Source organism: Orycteropus afer, unplaced genomic scaffold (assembly GCF_000298275.1).
Source record: "Orycteropus afer afer isolate SDZICR_OR568_19922 unplaced genomic scaffold, OryAfe1.0 scaffold00043, whole genome shotgun sequence".
Lineage (NCBI taxonomy): Eukaryota > Metazoa > Chordata > Mammalia > Tubulidentata > Orycteropodidae > Orycteropus > Orycteropus afer.
The window spans coordinates 11,004,470-11,023,329 of NW_006921630.1; the positions used below are offsets into that span (position 1 = coordinate 11,004,470).

Genomic DNA, 18,860 nt, shown 5'->3' on the forward strand with positions numbered 1-18,860 from the left:
CCAAATGATTTTGAGTTTTGTTCTACATTGTTCTCCTTGTCTATCAAGGATCTCCTACAAAGATCCTCTTCCAAGTGGTTGACAATAGTAGCTGACCGAACACCATCTATTTCTTCTGGTCTCATAGTCGTATGACTGCAGATCAGATGGTGTACCATTCGCTAGGACTGATCGTTTTCATGAATTTTTGGTTTTCTTCATTCTTCTTGGCTCTGAACGAGGAGACACCCATCATTGCATCTAGATGGCAGCTTGAAAGCTTTTAAGATCTCAGTTGCTACTCGCCACAGTAGGAGGTGGAACAATGTTTTGTGTAGTATGTTATGCCAATGTAGCTTGATGTCCTTTGCGACTGTGGTCCCGAGCCCACAGGTTCAACTACTTGGTCCCTCTGGGTAGCTGGCTGTGACGAAGCAGTGACTACAACCTTGCCCCTTGTCAGCCCCATTATACCCTGGGAATTCACACCATACACATAAAGTTATTGGACCACTGTCTGCCAACCTTATACATGTTCTTGGGTGTATTCTCCACTTCATATACATACCTAATGTTTCAGACTATCCACCCATATACCCGTGTTTGCCTTCATGGACCACGCCATACTATATGCGCTAAAGGGTTCATCTTTGTTGTCTGTATTTCCCACGTACTTCTCTCTGTCTTTCTCTTCTTCAATGCTACTATATTGTTCACTCAAATTTGGTACATTGCCCTTTTCCTCACCCAATTCAGTTTGTTAGGATTCTTGAAATATGCAGCCGAATTGTATTTCCATGTGTTTAAATAATCCAGATGGGAAATAGAGAAACAAAGTTCTGTGACCTACAATTTTCCAGTTGGGAGAGATCCCAGACATAAGAAAACAGAGTTCTGGAAACATGTCCACAGGGATTCAACAAAGATGCAGATCCTGGAATACTGCAAAAGAACAATTTGAGATAGGTCTTCAACCTCCATTGATGTGGAAAGTGTTATAAAAGTTAAAATAATGCCTATTTGATCTACATGCAAGTGCTCTAGATGAGTGCTCAGTAAGTAGTAGCTATTTCAGTTAATGTATTTTAACTGTTAACGTTGGAAGTTGTTAAGAATGCTGTCCTTTGCCTTTATCACCATTAACTTCTAACTAGTCTAATATAAATCATTGTGGCCGTGTGTGTCTTATAAATTCTATCACTTGCTGTTGCTGTAAACCAAAATTTACTTAGAAGCACATGATATTAACAATGGGATAAGAGATCCCTGAGTGATGCAAATAGTTAAGCATTGAACTACTATCCAGAAGGTTAGCAGGTCAAACCCATCAGGGGCCTCAGAAGACAGGCTTGGTGATCTGTCACAAAAAGTCATAGCCTTGAAAACACTATGGAGCAGTTCTACTCTGCACACGTGGGGTCACCATGAGTAAGAATCAACTTGATGGCAACTAACAACAATGGTGTGTTACACAGATGTTAATTGATCATTCTGAAGGTCTCCACAGTCTGTATTCTCTTATAATTTGTAAAGAGGAATAATTAAGTCATATATGGAAAAGTAACTGCAAGTGTAGGTAGGTGATTTTTTTTTTTACCTTTGAGCTTTGCCTTTTATTAATGCACTGTAGGACAGTCTTTACAACAATTAATTAAAGCATAGATGATCAAGGGAAATAGGGATAAATTATTGAAGGAATAAGAGCAACTTCATAGGTTATCAGATAGCATGCAGTCTGAGATATATTTTAAATATTGGTGATTTTACATTAAACAGTATTCTCCCACACAAAATGCCTGTCTTAAAAACAAGAGCTAAGAATTGGATTGTTTATTTCTTTTGTCTTAGTAATGAATACCTACTGAGGAAAGAGTAGAGTAATTTTTAAAGAAATCAAAGCTCACTCAGAATCCAACCATCCAGAAATAATCACTTTCCTTTGGTATTTATCTTTTCAGACATTATTATGTATTATTATATATATAACATGTTCAATCTCTCCCCCTGTGTAACATTGTATTATAGTATTAGAACTACATTGTAATTTTTTTTTAAGTCTTCATAATTTTCCATTTTACAGGTTGTACCCTTAAGTGACAGATTTTAATTTGTTTCTAGTATTTTTATATTATGAATTAAAAATACTTGTGCATACATCTTTGCACCTTTGTTGGCTTATTTTAGTAGGACAGATTTCTAGATACAGACTTGTTGGATAAAAGAATGGGCATATTTTAACTTTCATATACTTTGCCATAATACTCTCAAGAAAAATTGCACTAATTTCCAATCTAAATCACTTTTGAAAGAAGCACTTCTCTTTGTAGTTTAGATTTTAAGTGTTAGGTTTTTTTTTTTTTTTTTTTTAATACTGTGAGCTCAGTGAAAATTTACAGAGCAGATTCATTTTCCATACAGCAGTTCACATACACTTTGTCTCATGACATTGACTGCAATTTCCCACAGTGCAACAGCTTTCTTCCCACTTCCTTCTCATAGTTACCTCTTCTCTGTCCCTCCCTTCCATGCACTCCTGCCCCCTGAGCTGTCTCCTTCTGCATACACAGCCCTTCTGTTCTCCCATGATTGATCTGTCCAAGGAGTGAATCTACCTAACGTGAATGTTCAACTCATATGCCTGTTTTTTGTTTAGCTGGAAGGCAGAGAGTGGATTCAATCCCAGATCTGAAGGGCATCTAGGTGCCATAGTCACAGGGGTTTCACCATGCTCTATATAAGACCAGTAAATGTGGTCCTTTTTTTTTTTTTTTTTAAATATATCCTTCCAGTTTTGAGTTTTGTCCCACATTTGTTCTCCACTCTATCCAGAATCTCCTCCATAGATTCCCCTCAGAGTGTTTGATAGTGGTAGGTGGGTACCATTTAGTTCTTCTGGTCTTACACTCATAGACTGAGGATCACATAGTGTACCAGTCCCTTGCACTGATGTTTCCCTGTGTCATTAGTTTTCTTCATTATTCTTTGCTCTGGACAGGGAGAGGCCCATTGTTTCATCTGGATGACAGCTTGCATCCTTTTAAGATCCCAGTTGCTATTCACCACAGTCGGAAGTGGAAGGTGTTTTTGTGTTTGGGCCGTTTGAGCTTGATGTCCCTTGTGTCCATGTTCCTAAGTCCACAGGTCCAACTGCTCATTCCCTCTTGGTAGCTGGCTGTGGTCAAGAAGTGACTACATCTTGTCCCCTGTCAGCTGTAATGTACACCTTGACATTGTTGCAGGACATACAAATACACTTGTAGAAACATTGTGTCCCAGCCCTATATGTGGTCATGGACACACTCACCCCTGCGGAGACATATACATGATAGTTCAGTGGTCCACCCATCTATCCATGGGGCTTTTAAAGTCATGAGTTCTGAGGAAACTGGAAGCTGATAAGTTGGAAAAGCATATAAAATAATGGGAAATAGCAGGGTCATTTGTTTCTTTGCTCTTTGAATAACCATTGCATACTCTACTCATGTTCTGTTTGTATTGAAATTAAGCACATTAGGCTTTTGAGGATTTTTTGTTGTTGTTGTTATAAAAAATCTCATATTTTGTAACAACTTCTGTCATAGTTTCCATATCAAAACAGTTGAGTTTTGGCGGCAGTAGTGTTAAGAACTAAAACATATAATGCTTAGGGGGACATGTTAGTGCCTGTCCATATTCATAGTAGAGGAAGACTGGAAACTCTACAAAGACGATACACTTGAAAGCAGCTCCAAGGTGCTGTAGCATTCTTGAGTACCCAGTACCATGCCAACACACTAAAGAAGTCAGGTTTAGTAATTGATTGTGCATTCTTATAAAAGCCAGCTCTTGAGTAAATACTGAAAACTATAGGAAAACAAAAGTAGAGAAAGGACATAGCAGGGTTGAGTATTTACCTGTTGCTTTCAGAATAAAGAAGGACATTTCTTGAAAAGGCAAGAAAACATTAGTATTTTATATCTATGTTTTCCCTTAAATATATAACAGAATTCATCTCTTGATGAACAGGTTTAAATCCCATTCTTTTATGTAACAAGTTGAAAGATTAGTATTGTCTCTACTTCATTTTTTAAGATCTCATTAATTAATTAAATCTGTGCATGAGGCTATAAAAATATGTTAATATTTAAACTGCTGATCTAAGTTGTAGGAGCTAAAATCTTAGAACTCGTGTATTTTTATGAAACCTATGTAAAAGCTGAAGTTAAAGAGAAGTTCAAGAAAATGGAAGCTTGTTGGGAACATCCTTATCTGTTGCTAAATAAGGTTATTAAAGTGATAGTTTAATAAAGACCATAGTGATCAGTAAAAGCTAGGCTAGGTCAGCAAATCATGGCTCATGAAGCAGACAAAATCATAAAACTAATATAAACTAACAGTGCAGAAAACGTATACAAAGGATATTTAATAAAGCATATTTCAGTGTCTTGTCTTTGTGGACAGAATGAATACAGGCTAGATAATTATACATTTATCTGTATTTTAACTACCTCCATGGTCTGAGAAGCTCTGTTAAATGTGTGGAGATTAATTAATCATGATTTGAATTGGTTCAAAGGATACTCAAAGCTGTTGGGAACTTACTGGCTTGGATTTTTGTTTCTTTTTAGCATACCATTAGCCTGGTTTCCTAATTATGTTGTGTTGTGTTTGTTAAGTGCCATCACGTCGGACCCAACTCATAGCGACCCCTCCTCAGGTTGCAGAGGCAGTATCACTACGGAAGTAGATTGCGTGTGTTGTATCTCACAATATACATTATTACTAACTATTTTTGAAACTAAGAAAAAGATTTCTCAGGAAAGGGACTAAAACAAAAGTTGTCATCAGAAACTTTTTGATAATCAAATTCAAGTCAACTTAAAAGCATTCTGTTTCTGTAAATGTCCTGTTTGCATGGCCCTCCATAGCTATGCTTTCCAGCATATCATCATGGCCATACTGTCCACCAAGCAAAGATAGTTTTGTGTTCTTAGAAGTTAAGTTTTCCCCCCAAAAAATTAAGATATACTATTTAAAACTTTAATCTTTAGGTATAAAAAATTTTTCTGCTATTTATAACAAAAGCATTCAGTTCCGTTATTACTGGCAATAATTGTGTATACTAGTTTTTCTTGCTCTGTAATTCGTTAAGAGAATTTCATTCAACTTAACTACCTCTGATGCACCTGAAGCAAATGTGCAACTAATGTTTGATTTATGAGTTAATTAGTGAATGAAGGGTGGTCCTACTAGTTAAAGCAAAAAAGAAAATTGTTCACCTTCTTGATTTTCCTACATCTCAGTTTAATGATTTTCTAAGTGTATCTTAAGTGTGGCAGACAGTGACATTAACAAGCTTTTCATATATGTTGTCCCTTCTCCACTACTAAGGAGCTCTGGTGGCACAGTGAATATTGTATTTACCTGCTAACCAGAAGGTTGACAGTTGAAACCCACCACCTGTTCGGTGCAAGGAGGATGGGACAGTTAGTCTACTTTGGTAAAGGTATTTGATAAATACCTTGGGTCGCTATGAGTTAGAGTTGACTCAGTGGCATTAGGTTTGGTTTTTTTGTTTTCTCCCCTACCACTTTGGAAAATCACTGTGGAACATCATTAAGAGCTTGAAACAATGGCAAAAAAATTGTAATTTTTTTTGTTTTATTATTTGTAGAAACCATGGAGTCATTTTATATGGAAAATATAAAAAGTGTTTGCCTTAGAGTAGCTCTGGTGGCATATTGCCTAAGACATTTGACTTCCAACCAAAAGGATAGCGGTTCAAACCCACAAGCCACTCCCCGGAAGGAAGGTTGAGGCATCTACTTCCATAGTGATACCGCCTCAGAAACCCAAGGAAGGGTCGCTATGAGTCAGACCCGAGTCAATAGCAGTGTCTGATTGGGTGTTTTGGTTTTTAGAGTAGGTGGGAATTTTTGTTTTCCTTTGCTTTCTAAAGATACTGACTGTTGCTGTTAATTTTTGTTTCTTTTAATTACTAAGCTGACAGTGCTATACGTAGATATGCTAGCAGTAATTTAATGATAATAGTAAGTGTAATTGAGCTCTGGTGCAAAGGTATTGTGACTGCTAACCAGAAGGTTGGCAGCTCAAACAAACCAGCTACTCTTTTTTTTTTTTTTTTAGTAAGTGTAACTAATTTTCCTTTTAATTCACTTTTCTTCTTTATTGTTTCAGCCCAGGAGAATCAGTGCTGTGTCTGTGGCAGAGCGAGTTGCATATGAGAGAGGAGAAGAGCCTGGAAAAAGCTGTGGCTATAGCGTTCGATTTGAGTCTATACTTCCCCGCCCTCATGCCAGTATAATGTTTTGTACTGTAGGTCAGTAATGTGTTTTGTTTTGGTTTTCTGTTTGAGGTTTGTATTGTTTGTGTGGCGAATTTGGTAATAGCACAAAATGATTGGAAATAATAAATCAAGAAGCCAGTTTCAGAATATTGTTTAAACAGAACTTTTGGTAGTTTTTTTTTTTCCTTGTGGTATGTATGATGTGTACCTGGTGAAATTAGCTTTAGTTACTTAGAAATTTTCTTTTAATAGGCGCCCTGGTGGACCAAAGATTAAGCACTGAGCTGCTAGCCAAAAGGTCAGCAGTTTGAACCCACCAGCTGTTCTGTTGGAGAAAAGACATGGCAGTCTACCCCTGTAAAAGTTTCAGCTTGAGAAACCCTATGAAGTGGTTCTAGTCTGTTGTACAGGGTTGCTGTGAGTCAGAATTGACTAAACAGCACACAACAACAGATTAACATGTCTTTTAATATTTTCACTAAAAAGAGTATACTTGACACTCTTTTAATAATTTCCGTATATAAGGGATTATTTCTTCCCTGAAATGATGTTGGGGCTGTATTTATTGAAGCATACATGATTGTAGAATATTGCTTGTTTGCACTTCTCTCTACATCCTTACTTTCCTTACTCATCTCCCTCCGGTTATTGCTCTGCTTTTCTTCTGAAGGTGTGCTCCTAAGAAAACTAGAAGCAGGTATTCGAGGAATCAGTCATGTTATTGTAGATGAAATACATGAAAGAGACATAAATGTAAGTATATGGAGAGTTTATGGTAAAATACTAATTATATATTAGAATGACAGACTATAAAGTAGAATTGTTTTTTCCTTGCCCCATTGCTTATGTCATTTTCTAATAAGACTATCACACCTTTCTCTTCTCTATCACAAAGAGTTAAAATGTACAGAAAGAATTCTAACAGTGAAGATTACTTACTGTAAGCTAAGTGTAACTGCAGTGATTAATAAGAGCTTACCTAATTGATCACGGATGAAGAATTTCTGGCTAAAAAGCCTTTTTTTAATTAAAAATTATGATTTGGGTGAAGATTTACACAGCAAATTCACTTTCCATACAGCAGTTCACATACACTTTGTCTCATGACATTGACCATAGTTTACCACAATGCAACAGCTCCCCTCCCACCTCCACACCACAGTTACCTGTTCCCAGTGTCCATCCCTCCATGGGCTCCTGTCCCTGAGCTGTCTCCCTGTGCATAAGCAGTGCTTCTTTCTCCCATGATTGTTCTCAAGGGAGTGTATCTACTTGACGTAAACATTCAACTTGTATGCCTGTCTTGTTTGGCTGGAAACCACGGGTGTGGGTTCAATTCCAGATCTGAAGGGCAGCTAGGGGCCAGTCTCAGTGGTTCCACCCGTCTCTATCAGACCAGCAAACCTGGTCGCCCGTTTTTTTCCTCCAGTCATTTTGAGTTTTGTTCCACATTGTTCTCTCTATCAAGGATCTCCTACATAGATCCCCTTTCAAGTGGATGACATTGGTAGCCGGGCAGCATCTGGTTCCTCTGGTCTCATAGTCATATAGGCTGCAGATCAGATGGTGTACCAGTCGCTAGGACTAATTGTTTCCATGAATCTTGGTTTTCTTCATTCTTCTTTGTTCTGGATGAGGAGAGACCCATCTTTGCATCTAGATGGCAGCTTGATAGCTTAAAAAGCTTTTGTTTTAATGTTTAGTTTTTTTTTGAATTAAAAGTTTATTTTAAAATTTTAATTTTTGATTTTAGTAATTATTGTCATTTTGGTTGTTTACAGCCCTACTCTTTTTAGATGTTAATAGTAATAATACCAGAATTAGGAAGAAACTGGAATTTATTTCCTGCCCTTTGCTCTTTTGGTCTCTGTCCAAACCTGTATAGAATTAACTTCTTAAATACTGTGTGAGACTAGGGAAACGATTACTTGGTCATCTACTAACTGGAATCTTGACTGTTTGAACCTACCTAGAGGTGTTTCAGACGATGGGCCTGGCATTCTACTTCCAAAATGTAATAGCCTTGAAAACCCTATAGAGCAATCTACTCTGCACTTGTGGTTTCACCATGAATCAGAATTGACTTGACAGCCACTAGCAACAACAGTCATGGCTTTTTTTTTTTTTTTTTCCTTTCTGTTTTATTTAAAATATGCCACTGTTTACATATCCAAATCAAGTATAGTCTCTTTCAAAGGTGTTAGTGGATTGGCATGTGCACATTGAACCTGTCAGCGAGCTGTCATTACTCAAAAAATGTGTTGGAACTTCTCTTCAGAAAATCTTCACAGTCGTTAGTGTTGTTAATTATCTTTAGGTTTGGCAAAATTTAGACCTTTATGAGAGAATTAACGCAAGTAAGAATAGTTTGGATGGCATATCAGGTGACTTTAAATCCAGAATGTAACTATTTAGTAGCCAGAGGAATGCTGTTTACAACATTCATAAAATACTGAAAAAAGGTCCAAATTGTTTTTATTTCCATAACAAACCAACTCATACTTGATTGGATTGTCATTAGTATTTTCATCATAAAACAAGTAATTTTGGTCAGATTGTCAGGACTGTAATAATGTGCCATTCACAGTTAATTGAAATACAGCTTTGCAGAAACTCTTCTTTTCAGAATGAACCTCATCCAAATTCATTACTTTTCATCGAAAGCACAGAAGAATCTATAGACCAACGTACAAAAGTATTGCAATTCTCTGTATTTTTAACCATAACTAGAAAACCAAAAGATACCATTAAAGTAGCCAGACTGGCAGGTTACTGGGAATCAGTCCCGTAGAAGAACAAAAAGACATGAGATGCTTTATAGGAAAATATATAATAAAACCTTATTATGAAACATTTAAAAAGAAAATTTAAGTAAACATCTTTTATACAGCGCTGTCGAATACAAATATGCTTGCCACATATGTAAGTTTTTATTTTCTAATAATAATTAAAAAAGGGATGGGGAGATTCAAACCAGTCAAGTCTGATACAGCAGCACCAGAATGGGCCTGAAATTTTAAAATGTGGCTGAAACAAAATGAGAAAAAGTAAGGGTTGATACCCTGCTAGAAAGTTTCTCCCTCTTAGAAAACAAGGACACCGTGCATGTCGCATAGCAACCAAATCTCTTGATGGCTGAATCAAAAAACAGGGTTGCCTAGCTCAAAGGTGGTAGCTGACTGACAATTAAAATGTCTGTCATTCTTCACAGTCTTGGCAATAAGTCGGTCTTATTACATCAGGCAGCTGAAAGGAGTCACTACACTTCTTCAAGTCCCATTCCATGACTTTGACTCGTAATGTTTCCTGTTTTGATTAGCATTCTGGGTCACCCAAATTTTTTAAATTGGGGTCTGTTCCAGTTTGCTTTGTTAGCCATGACTGTACTGTTTTGAAACCTTAAAAACAATTAACCAGATGAAGTTAATTTGAATATTTTACTCCTCCCAAATGTTAAAAATACTAAGATGTAATCAGTATAAATAATCAAATGTTTTCTACTTTTAGTTATAGATGGTCTTCAAAATCTTCTGTGTACTTTAAACACATCTCAGTTTTGACTAGCTACATTTCGTGTGCTCAGTAACCAGCTAGCTAGCTAGTGGTTACTGTATTAGGCAGCATATTATTAGACTTTCTGGTAGGATTTCTTAAAATATAAAAAGCACTATGATTGTATGAAAATAAAGTTTAATTGTTCACTCAAAAGATACTTTAAAGAAAACCACTAACTGGAAAAAGTTGCATAGAATTGATATAAAAATAAGTAACTTCTACAAATCATTAAAAAACTACAGATCATTTATTAGTTACAAATGGGTGTCTAACTAACAGAAGAGGAAACCTGCTGGGTAATAAAACATGAAGAAGTTTTCAGATCGTTTATGTAATTTAATGACAATGAGTACCAACTGTTTGAAACCATGTGGATCTTTTACTAGGTTCTTACTCTGTTAGTGGTGTTATATAAATTGATTGAACCATTTAGAAAACAGTGTTATCTCCTGAAGTTCACCGTTTACATGCCATATAGCTTAGTAGTTCCATACCTACATATACTCATGGGAACTTGCATTAGTACAACAGGAGACATTAACAAGAAGATCATAGAAGAAAATGTTCAAAATAGTGAAATCCCAGAAATAATCCAAACACCTGCAAAAGTAGGTGAACTAATATACATGTAATTTACATATTTGTACATTGGAGTATTGTCACCTCAGAGAGTGATTGTAGTAACTTACATGGATAAATCCTATCAATTCTATAGTATAATCCCACAGGCATACATAACATACTTCCCATAAAGTTAAGAGTAAGTAAAATTGTGTGTGTGTGTATGCATTTGGCTGCTACCCAGAAGGTCAGTGGTTCAAATCAGCCAGCCACTCCATGGAAGAAAGATGAAGTAACCTACTTACAAAAGGATTTTGCAGTTTTAGAAACACTGTGGGGAAGTTCTACTCTTTCTATAGGACCACTATGAGTCAGAATAAATTTGATGGCAAGCAGATTTGGTTTTGTGTGTATATAGATAATCGTATATACATACAAATACAAAATAGTTTGGCATCATCCCTAAACTTGAACATTTACATGCCATATAGCCTGACAGTTCGTACACACACACACGTGCAGGTGGTAGTCGTGGTTAGCTGCCATTGAGTTGATTCTGTCTCAGAGCAACACAGTGTAACAGAGCAGAACTTTTAACCATGAGATTTCCTAGGCTGTAATTTTTACAAAAGCAGATTCTAGGTCTTTTCTCCCATGGAGCCACTGGGTAGGCTCAAACCACTAGTCTTTGGAATAGTAGCTAAAGACAACCATTCATTGTATATAAGAGAAATAGAAAATTACTTAAAGAATAAATACAATTAATAATAATAATTAATAACCATAAATTACTTAAAGAATAAACATAAGGTTCATTGGTTTTCTCTGTTTACAGAGGCAGAGGTTGATGAGTACGAAGACTACCAATAGCAGAACACTTGCCAATTTAATATTTTTCACATGTACAATTTAGTGAACTAAATTTATAAAGTTACTGTAATCATGTTCATTGCTAGGTTTTTATTGCCATACACTGAAATGCAATACTTTTTAAATAATGATTCCCTGTGTTCCCCTGTCTTTCTAAGAAACTTTACTTTATTTGCCAGTTCTAGTAGTTACTTGATGTGAGATGATTGTACAGTATTTGTCCTTTTGTTATTGACTTCACAGTTGATGCATGCTTCATTTTAAAAATAATTTCTCAGCCAATATTTTGTTGGAACAAACCAAATCTGACCTTTCAACATTTTTTTATTAGTCTTACAAATGATTAGGTAACAGATTTTTGCTTCATTATGACTTTTCCTTAGTTGAAGGTGTATACCTTCAAATTTAAATTTCACTGAAATTTTTGACATGTATTCTTTTCTCTCATTGTGGTACTTTATCCTCTGCTTCCCCACACTCATTTCTATTCCCATAGCTATTAGCTATAACCAGTTTAAAATTTTGTTATCCCATCGCATTGTGACCCTTTTTCTTTGGCTTCTATATGACACTTAAATTGAATTTTACTGATGTAAAAAATGTAAGAAATCTTTTAGGTATCTCTCATGAGTGCAAACTTTTGATGCTTTTTTTCTTTTCCAATTGCCTTTTAATAGACTGACTTCCTTTTGGTAGTGCTACGTGATGTTGTTCAGGCTTATCCTGAAGTTCGCATTGTTCTCATGTCTGCTACAATTGATACCAGCATGTTTTGTGAATATTTCTTCAATTGTCCCATCATTGAAGTTTATGGAAGGACTTACCCAGTTCAAGGTAAAAATTTGGGAAGGAGAAGGATGGGTGTTGAACATCTTTTGTATCTTAGGAGTATATATTGTCTTAATCATGGAGATAGGAGTAAAAAGGACATTTAAAATACAAGCTAATTTAGAGTATAAATTCTAGTGGAGTAGCATTCTTGTGGAGTTTTATGCCAGTGCTTTTAGCCAAGCAGAAGTATTTAGTTTTTAGTACATCTGAGAATTGAAGAGTAGGTTTAAGATATTACTACTTGAGTAGTTTGAACATCTAGTAAATTTCTGGCCTTTACTCAGAGCCAGACTTAAGTTGTGAAATTATTATGCAAAAACCAGACTGGACTCACTGCCATTGAGTTGATTTGACTCACAGTGACCCCTTCTTGGGTTTCCAAGGCGGTATCTCTACAGAAGTAGATTGCCCAGTCTTCCTACCGAGGAGTGGCTGGTGGGTTTAAATCCCCCGACTTTTGGTTAGCCATCACATGCTTTAGGCATTGTGCCAGCAGAGTTCCCAAATTATAATACTGCCAAGCGTAAATAAGTATAATCTATAGTTATTCATGGGAAAAATACTGTTAAAAGTTTAAGCTGTCGGTCAAATTAATGAATCATTAGAGACAGCAGACTGAGAAATGATTAAGATGAGTGTTTCCAAGTCAAGCAGGAGAGTTTCATTTTCTGGTAAGCTAGAAAATTTCCTTCAAGGGATTTTACCATTTTCTAGGACAATCATACAGTAGTTTAATTTTTAAAATGAACTGTCATAAAGTCTAATTTTAAAGTCTTGTAAATAAGCTACACAAGATTATCAGGGTAGTATGAAATGTTGAATGACTGTATTTCAGGGTGCTTATTTTTGAAAGGTATCCCTGAAATAAAAGCTGGTGGTGTTTTTTCTCATTAGCGGTATATGTTAACGACTCTGAAATTACTAACATAAATGGATTTAAGAGATAAGTAATTGGACAGTAGATGGTGGGAGCCAAGTTTCTAATTGTTGGAGTGAGTTTACTAGAAAGTAGGTGGGAGTACTAGATTGAAACATACTTGATTACAATTTGAGACATCATTATAAACCCATGTTTGTCAAATCTGGATAGATTTAGAAATAATTATAGGTATGTATGTATATGTGGGTTAGTAAACATACATTTCCTGCTCTTTTTGCTGAGAAGGGCCTGAAAGCAATGACACCTCCACAGCAAGAATCACACCTAGCACCCAGATCTTGGTTTCTAATACCATTCTAAAATAAAAGGAACCAGGAATTCTTGGTAAAATGACTGATTCTGCGGCTGGAACATCTTTTAGTACCAGAAAGTAAGGGGCTACTTTTTAAATAAAGCCCATGTTGATTGAGGAAGGGATACAGGAGCCAATGTGAAAGAACTCCCAAGGACCAAAATTGGAACAACTTTTTAAAATGAAAACAACATAGAATTGGATTATAATGCAGAGTATAGAAGAAGTGTTCATAAATCTGTAGTGATATAAAAAAGTAGGACACAGAGAAATCTCCCATACAGAAACGTTCCAAATAATTAATGTTGAGTACTCACCCATACCTCAAAAAATGTGGGAATTAACTTCTCATCCCTTGAATGGCCTATGATTAATGATTTGCTTCAAAAGAATGAAAGGAGGGGTAACCTTGTAGTGGAGAGACCTGACATCCACTGCCATGGTCAGGTGATCGTGTTTAATGTCATTTGGAAGATGGGCAATATACTTCTGTAGCAGTACAGTGTCAGAAACCCAAGGAGGGGTCGCCATGAGTTGGATCTGAGTCTAAGGCACTGAGTTTGGGTTTGGTGTTTTTTTTGTTTTTTTAAATTGTTGATGGCATGTATGTTCCCTTACGAGATAAGAGTGGCACTTTAGAGGGCTTGGGGTTTGAAAGGGAAATGTTTGGATTACGGAGACACTCTGGCCCACCAGAGAACCTCAGAGGTGTAAATGGTCAGCAGATCTTCCAGTCTTCGCACTAAAAGTAAGAACTAAAGGGAACCCATTTCATATGTGCATCTTGATAGATTGAAGGAATATTGTATATTGTTGTCTTGAGGTTATTTTTTTCCACAAAGTCACACACCAGACTTAGTTCCTTAGAGCAGAGAGTTTTATATTCACATTTGAGTGTACCACATAGTAGTTCTGCACATTAGGTGTTCTGTAAGTATTTGTTTGAATGTTGTGCACAAATGATACCCCAGCTGACTTTGGGAGCATAGAAATTCTAAGAGATTTAAAACAATGATGAGGGAAAAAAAGGCTATTGCCACCGGAATTTCTTAGGAGTTAAGAAGAATCAGATTGAAGAGTTCCACATTTTGAAATAGCGATTGACTTTAAAACTGCTGCATTCTAAAATTGATGATATTTATATGAATGGATTGTTTCTGGCAGAATATTTTCTGGAAGACTGTATTCAGATGACCCACTTTGTTCCACCACCAAAGGACAAGAAGAAGAAGGATAAGGATGAAGATGGTGGAGAGGATGATGATGTAAGTGGATTTCATGAAGACATTTTTCATTATGGGTAAATTGTTTTTGTGGAGAAGAGAATGATTTTAGTAAATGTATGCAATGAATTAGCATTACAGAAAACTTTAGTCTGTTGTTTAACTAAATGATGTGTTTCAGTAATGAATTCCAAATTTAATGAAAGCCTCTTTTATACCATGAGTTAAATCATCTTTGTTTAAAAGTCTAAAGAAAAGAGAGTGTAAGATGTTTGAGCAAATCCAGTGTATAAGGCTTTTTTAATGAACGGGTCCACAGCATCTGCGAAAATGATAAAAAAGAGCTAGTGAATCAATTTGCATTCTGTAATGAGATCCATAGAATGATAAATGTGTACAATAGAGGTTTTAAAAAATCAGAAGCTATAGTCTAGATGTAAAGAGAGTAGATGGCAATGACAATTTTATGTGGAGAGAATATTGGGGAGTAATGAGATTTTTCTGAGATGAAAACAAAATGACACTTTTTTCTGTATAGTTAAAGGACAGATGATAATATAAACATAAGGAAATGAATCTTTAGGCAGAAAATGTGAATAGATACTTCACAAAAAAAGGATATTCAGGCAGCCACAAAATACGAAGAAATGCTTACAGTTATTAGCCATTAGATGCAAATTAAAGTAACGAGATAACACCTTGTTGCCCCAGCAGTAGTAGCAAAATTCAACAAGACAGAAAATAACAAATGCTGGGGAGGATGTGGAGAGATTGGGACTCTAATACACTGCTGGTGGGACTGTGAAATGGTACAACCACTGTGGAACGCAGTATGACAATTCCTTAAAAAGTTCGAATTAGAAATAGCATTTGACCCAGCCATTCCATTGCTAGGTATATATCCTAAAGAAGTGAGAGCCAGGACAAAAACAGATATATGAAAACCCATGTTCATTACAGCACTATTTACAAGAGCCAAAAGATGGAAACAACCTATATACCCATCAACAGAAGAATGGATAACCAAGCTATGGTATACACACACAATGGAATACTATGTAACACTAAATACTAATGTAGAATTGGCCAAACATTGCATAACATGGATGAACTTTGATGAATAATATCTGCATAATAGCTGAGTGAATAAGTCAGTAACAGAAGGACAAATACTGTATTAGTTCATTACTGTAAAAAGTCAAGGAATGGTTTATATGAGGAAGGAAATTTTCTTTGTTGGTTTTACTAAGGGTGGGAGGGGAGGGAACATTGTTAGGTAGAGAAAAGATACTGATTGGGATGAAAAGAAGGGCAATATACAAAATGTAAGTAATGACCACGGTGGCATTGAAGAAGAAGACAGGTGCATGGAAGGTACAAGAAGGATGAACCCTGTTGCACATATAGTACTGCATTGTCAGTGAAGGCAAACAATGCTATATAGGTGGATAGAGGGTGGACAGGCTAAACTGATAAGTATATCCATACAGAGAGGAGTGTGCCCACGACCAAGGGTTGGCAGACAATGTTTCTCCATATTTGTATGTTCTGTAAGAATTCCCAGGTATGTTGTAGAGCTGACAAGGGTCAAAGTTGTAGCCAATTCTTAGCCACGGCAAGCTACCCAGAGGGAACGAGTAGTTGGATCTGTGGTCTTGTGACCGTAGTCACAGGAGACTCAAGGTCAATAGGCATAACGTATGCACAGGGAGTCAGCTTCAGGGGGCAGGAGTGCACGGAGGGATGGACACAGGGAAGTGGTAACTATTAGGAGGAAGTAGGAGGAGAGCTTTTGCATTTTGGTCATTGTCATGAGACAAAATGTGTGAACTGCTGTATGGAAAAATTTGCTCTCTTAAATTTTCACCAAAATCACAACTAAAAAAAAAGGAAGGTCAATAGGCATAATATACTAAACAAAAACATTGTTCCACATCATACTTTGGCGAGTAGTTACTGGGATCTTAAAAGCTTTAATGTAGCCATCTAGATACAAGGATGAGTCTCTTTGTCAGAACAGAGAAGTGTGAAAGAAACCAAAGATGCATGGAAACAAGTAGTCCAAGTGACTGGTATACCATGCGATCCTCAGCCTATATGACTATGAGACCAGAAGAACTAGATCGTGTCCAGCTACCACTGTCAACCACTCTGAGGAGTATCTCTTTAGGAGATCCTGGATAGAATGGGAGATCAGTATGGAACAAAACTCAAAATTATTTAACAGAAAGAGAGAGGGACCAGATTTTCTGTTCTGATGAAACCACTGAGATCGTGGCCCCTTTGCCGTTCCTCAGGTCTGAGATTGAACCCATTCCTGTAGCTTCCATCCAAACAAAATAAAGGTATGTGAGCTGAACATTTACAGTAGGTCAATATACTCTTTGGAGAAGTTAGTCATGGGAGAATAGAGGGACTCTGCATGAACAGGGAGACAGCTTGGAGGCAGGAGAGCATGGGAGGAAAGGACACAGGAAAGAGGAAACTATGGTGAGGAAGTGGAAGGAGCGCTTTGGATTGTGGAACATTGTAGTCAGTGTGATGAGACAGTGTATGTGAACTGTTGTATGGAAAGTGAATTTGCTCTGTAAACTTTTACCCAAATCACAATTTAAAAAATTACAAAAATGAATCTTGGATCTGGAAATTTAAACAGAGCAAATACTGTAAGATAGCCAGCAGTGCAAAGTTTGATTGACAATAACAGGGGTTTGATCTAGTTCATTCTCGTTGAACCTTCCACTGAGAATCTGCCTTTCTTCCCCAGATACACTGAAACAGAAACTACATTTTTAACAAGATCTTCAGCTGGTTTTTAGAGATATTATACATAAGAATCTTGTTCATAACCTGGGCATGACTGTATCTTAATGTGCAAGAGGTTTTACATCTTTGGAAATACAAATTTTTTGTATATGCTAGTGTGTGATTAACTAGATACAATTAATAAGGACATTAGATGTCATTGAACATGAAGACCACATTTAGAAGACTTGCAACCTGTTTACCTATTTTTTTTTGTAGGCAAATTGCAACCTGATCTGTGGTGATGAATATGGTCCAGAAACAAGGATGAGCATGGCTCAGTTGAATGAAAAGGAAACACCTTTTGAACTTATTGAGGCTTTACTGAAGTACATCGAGACTCTTAATGTTCCTGGCGCCGTGTTGGTTTTTCTGCCTGGCTGGAATTTGATTTATACTATGCAGAAGCATTTGGAAATGAATGCACATTTTGGTATGAATCTTTGAATTCTCACATATTTGAGAGGGTGTAATTTCCGTTGTGTCATAGTTTTATATGAAAACAGAAAATTTAATCTGTTCTTGAATAAAATGTAATGAGTGATTTTAAATAAACCCCCTATTTGGTGTCTTTATCCTTTCTATATTTTAGGGAGCCATCGGTATCAGATTCTCCCTCTGCATTCTCAGATTCCTCGAGAGGAACAGCGCAAAGTGTTTGATCCAGTACCAGTTGGTGTAACCAAGGTAAATACTAAGCATTACAGTTACAGGGTTGGAAATGAGATAGATATTCAACAAATACTATAACTAGGGCTTCAGTCATTTCATCTGGGAGTCAGAGGTTGTCATGGCCAGTGTAATGAAATCAAACCCAAATTGGTAAATGTCATATTGGAATCAAGGAAGAATGCCAGGTGAGAGTCCTGGAATATGGGAAAATTGGAAGAGGCATGATGAGTGCTTTCAGGAATGTGATGCATTGAGTGACACACATTCAAAGCTGCTTTATTAGCCAAGTCACCATATTAGAGACAGGCATCCATGTTTGTTAAGCTGGGTGCTTTAGAGAAGCAAAACCAGTAAAGCTTACATATACAGGTAGAGAAAGAAATTTGTCTGAGGAGAATGGCTCACACACTTGTAGAATCTGGCAAATCCTAAGTTCTTGGATCAAACATCAAGCTGGAGGCTTTTCTCGATTCATGCAGCTGCAAGGGCTCATGAGCTCAAGGCTGGCAGGCAGTATACTGGCTGTTGACTCCAACGAATAACAAATCCAAGATATTCAAGCTGAATGGTGGATTGTTCACTCATGGACAGTTGTAGGCAGCACAGCAAGATCCCAATCCACAGAAGTGTGTCTCTTTTCCCAGGAGTTAATAAATATATTGGAAGTAGACCACACCCCTGGGAAAACTCCCTTTCAGTGGATTGGCTGCTCAGAACATACAGCCAATCCCGTCATGGGAATAACGCACATCACAGTTGCGTAAACCAGTCAGAATTGTGGTCCAGCTAGGTTGACACACAGCTCCAACTATCAGACCATGTTTCTCATTCTGCTTGTCAAGAGAT

The 18,860-nt window shown here is 36.8% G+C and overlaps 1 protein-coding gene across 1 annotated transcript in view; it reads left to right on the plus strand.

Moving 5' to 3' along the window:
• DHX9 (DExH-box helicase 9) overlaps positions 1-18,860 on the plus strand; it is a 60,482-nt gene that overhangs the window by 26,854 nt on the left and 14,768 nt on the right. The window contains exons 12-17 of the mRNA XM_042780514.1: positions 6,157-6,298; positions 6,936-7,018; positions 11,929-12,085; positions 14,479-14,579; positions 17,562-17,775; positions 17,935-18,029. Coding sequence (XP_042636448.1) covers positions 6,157-6,298; positions 6,936-7,018; positions 11,929-12,085; positions 14,479-14,579; positions 17,562-17,775; positions 17,935-18,029 — 792 coding nt within the window. The remainder of the gene's footprint in view (positions 1-6,156; positions 6,299-6,935; positions 7,019-11,928; positions 12,086-14,478; positions 14,580-17,561; positions 17,776-17,934; positions 18,030-18,860) is intronic.